The sequence below is a fragment of the Penaeus chinensis genome, chromosome 7 (assembly GCF_019202785.1).
Source record: "Penaeus chinensis breed Huanghai No. 1 chromosome 7, ASM1920278v2, whole genome shotgun sequence".
NCBI classification, from domain to species: domain Eukaryota; kingdom Metazoa; phylum Arthropoda; class Malacostraca; order Decapoda; family Penaeidae; genus Penaeus; species Penaeus chinensis.
The window spans coordinates 37,632,772-37,635,271 of NC_061825.1; the positions used below are offsets into that span (position 1 = coordinate 37,632,772).

General features: G+C 34.4%; 1 protein-coding gene across 2 annotated transcripts in view; it reads right to left on the minus strand.

Annotated features, from left to right (window-relative positions):
- Positions 1-2,500, minus strand: part of LOC125027535 (testicular acid phosphatase homolog) — a 15,041-nt gene that overhangs the window by 2,982 nt on the left and 9,559 nt on the right. The window contains exons 7-8 of one of the 2 annotated variants that reach the window (XM_047616622.1): positions 1,485-1,668; positions 485-523 (exon numbers count right to left, since the gene is read on the minus strand). In XM_047616622.1, the coding sequence (XP_047472578.1) occupies positions 498-523; positions 1,485-1,668 (210 nt within the window). In that variant the 3' untranslated portion in view covers positions 485-497. The remainder of the gene's footprint in view (positions 1-484; positions 524-1,484; positions 1,669-2,500) is intronic. The other variant, XM_047616620.1, reaches the window with a different exon arrangement.

Below are 2,500 nucleotides of genomic sequence, written 5' to 3' on the forward strand. Positions count from 1 at the left end.
ATGAAAGAAGCTTACCAATGACATGACAGAATACTATCGTAATTATACAGAGGTAGAAAGACGACTATAAACAAAACAGTTTTATCGAAAGAAGAAAATACTGTTTGAAATTCACCTTTTCAGACCTCAAGATGTATGAAGGAAGATTTCAAAATCTTAAAACAAATCTATTTTCTGTACAATGGATTTCCTACCAGCCTTACCAAGCACATGAATGAGAAATATATTTGGATGAGATGAAAAACAAGAGAAAATGTATGAAATATCAAAACTTTTGTAAGCACTTGAAGACAGAGAAGATAAGCATAGAATTTGATTAGATATTGGATAATCTGAATTCATGAGGGTTCACTGACAAAATGCAAGGTTTAACCCAGTTAAATAAATCCTAATAAAAATGGGAATACAATTTTTAAAACAAAACTGCGGTTCAATATGGAGAGGGAGAGGGGTTTCCATTCCTTTTGTAACAGAGCAAACGCACATCACTGTTTCTGCTAAAACTCCTTGGGGACGGTTGGCACTGTTGTTGAAATCCGGCACGTGATGGACACCCAAACGAGCCATAGAGAAATGAACGAATGAGCTATCACAACTTAAAATTGTCATCTTTTTGTTTCTGCTTAATCATGATTTCATGCATTTTCTCAGTTTTAATTATAAATCATACCTTTTACATTATACATTAACATATACATGAAGTCCCTACACTGTACTCACATCAATGACATATTTCAAACTGATATTTTCCTTGCACTCTTTATGGCTATGATTCTACTACTGTTAGTACAAAGGCAAATACTTTATATACTTTCCATAATAACTCATTTTCTTTCTGCTACTGTTAGTACAAAGGCAAATACTGTATATACTTTCCATAACAACTAATTTTCTTTAAGGTATGACACAAAGAAAATGAGTATATTAAGCACAAAAGTTAGTTCCATAAGAGATATATCAAAGGCTAGGTCCTCTATGGCTCTTACTAATATTGTAGAATGCTGAAGTTGGTCCCAGACTTTATTATTTTTTACCTTCTGCAGGGTAGTGGAAGTCAAAATAATACTAACAATAATAATAAAAGCTATAATCAAAAACATTCACAAAGACAGAAAGATCATCATCATGATAAATACCATCTGTTAAGCTATGATAAAAAGTCAAAAGAACAATAATCAATACCAACTGATATCTGCTGCATGCTCCTAAGCTTACCTTCCATATTTCTAATTAAAATAGGGTTTTGTTTAAAGATATGCACTACTTTGCACTCCTTACCATTAGGAGCTTGAATCGTACAAAGGAGACAAACAAGAGGAAATACACAGAAGAAAATATACTGAATACTCCTTGCTACAATGAGCACATCTTTTTACGCAAAAGAATACAATCGGCTACACGCAACTGTATCTGTTATAGGTGTCTCCCACTCCCACCTTTGTTACCTATGACAGAAGCAGAAATGGAAGGGTAGACAAACTTACCAATTAATGTCTCAGTCGCCATTTCAACCACGTCATCATCAGATTTGCACTCGGCAGCCCAGTCCTCTGGCACGACCTGACTTGTGATGCTTAGCCAATCGTCAAGGGTGCACGGATCAGGACAGCCAGGCAGGTGGAGCTCATATGGCGGGTCAATAATTTTGGTGTCGTTGCGGAGGAACATCTAGATCAAAGACAGGGAGAGAGGAAGAATATACATTAATTACAGTTAACTTTACGTAAAGACTAAAAAGCCTTTACATAAAGTCAAGTCAACAGTGAGAAGTAAGCAATTTGTCTTATGCTTTAATTCCTACTGTTCAATGAATTAATCGCTGGTATTAATCCACTGATGCTGGAATTATTAGTGCTCCCTATCTCACCTCTTTCTTATTTTTCATTGCTATTAGCATTGGTATAAACATCTTAACCAAATGTCAGCAGATGGCAAGACCACAATGCCATGCCTACTGTAATAAGAGTTTATCTATTGTCTTTACACATAAATGGCTCTACAAATGCTTAGTCACCAAGGAGTCAGCTATTAGTCTTACCTATCTCATCTGTTTATCCTTTTCCTTCATTTTATTTAAAGTTTCATTTCTATAATTTTCTTTTCTTTGATGTTATCAATATTTTATTAACAATTGAATAATCATAATATCAAAAAGAATGATAACAATGTCAATATTAATAGTATTGGAAAGAAAAATGCATTTTCCCACCAATTCAAGGAATGGGGAAATCAGGATCAGACTCCTTGATGGCTGAGCACACGTGGAGCCATCTGTATATAACAAAACTCACTAAAATCTAAAGGGGACAGTACATAAACTCCCTTACATTGGGTTAATAACCATAATGTCAACAATAATAATAACATCAACATTAAAGGCAATATATAAGAAGAAGAAGAAGAAGAAGAAGAAGAAGAAGAAGAAGAAGAAGAGGAAGAAGAAGAAGAAGCAGAAGAAGAAGCAGAAGAAGAAGCAGAAGAAGAAGCAGAATGGAAAAAA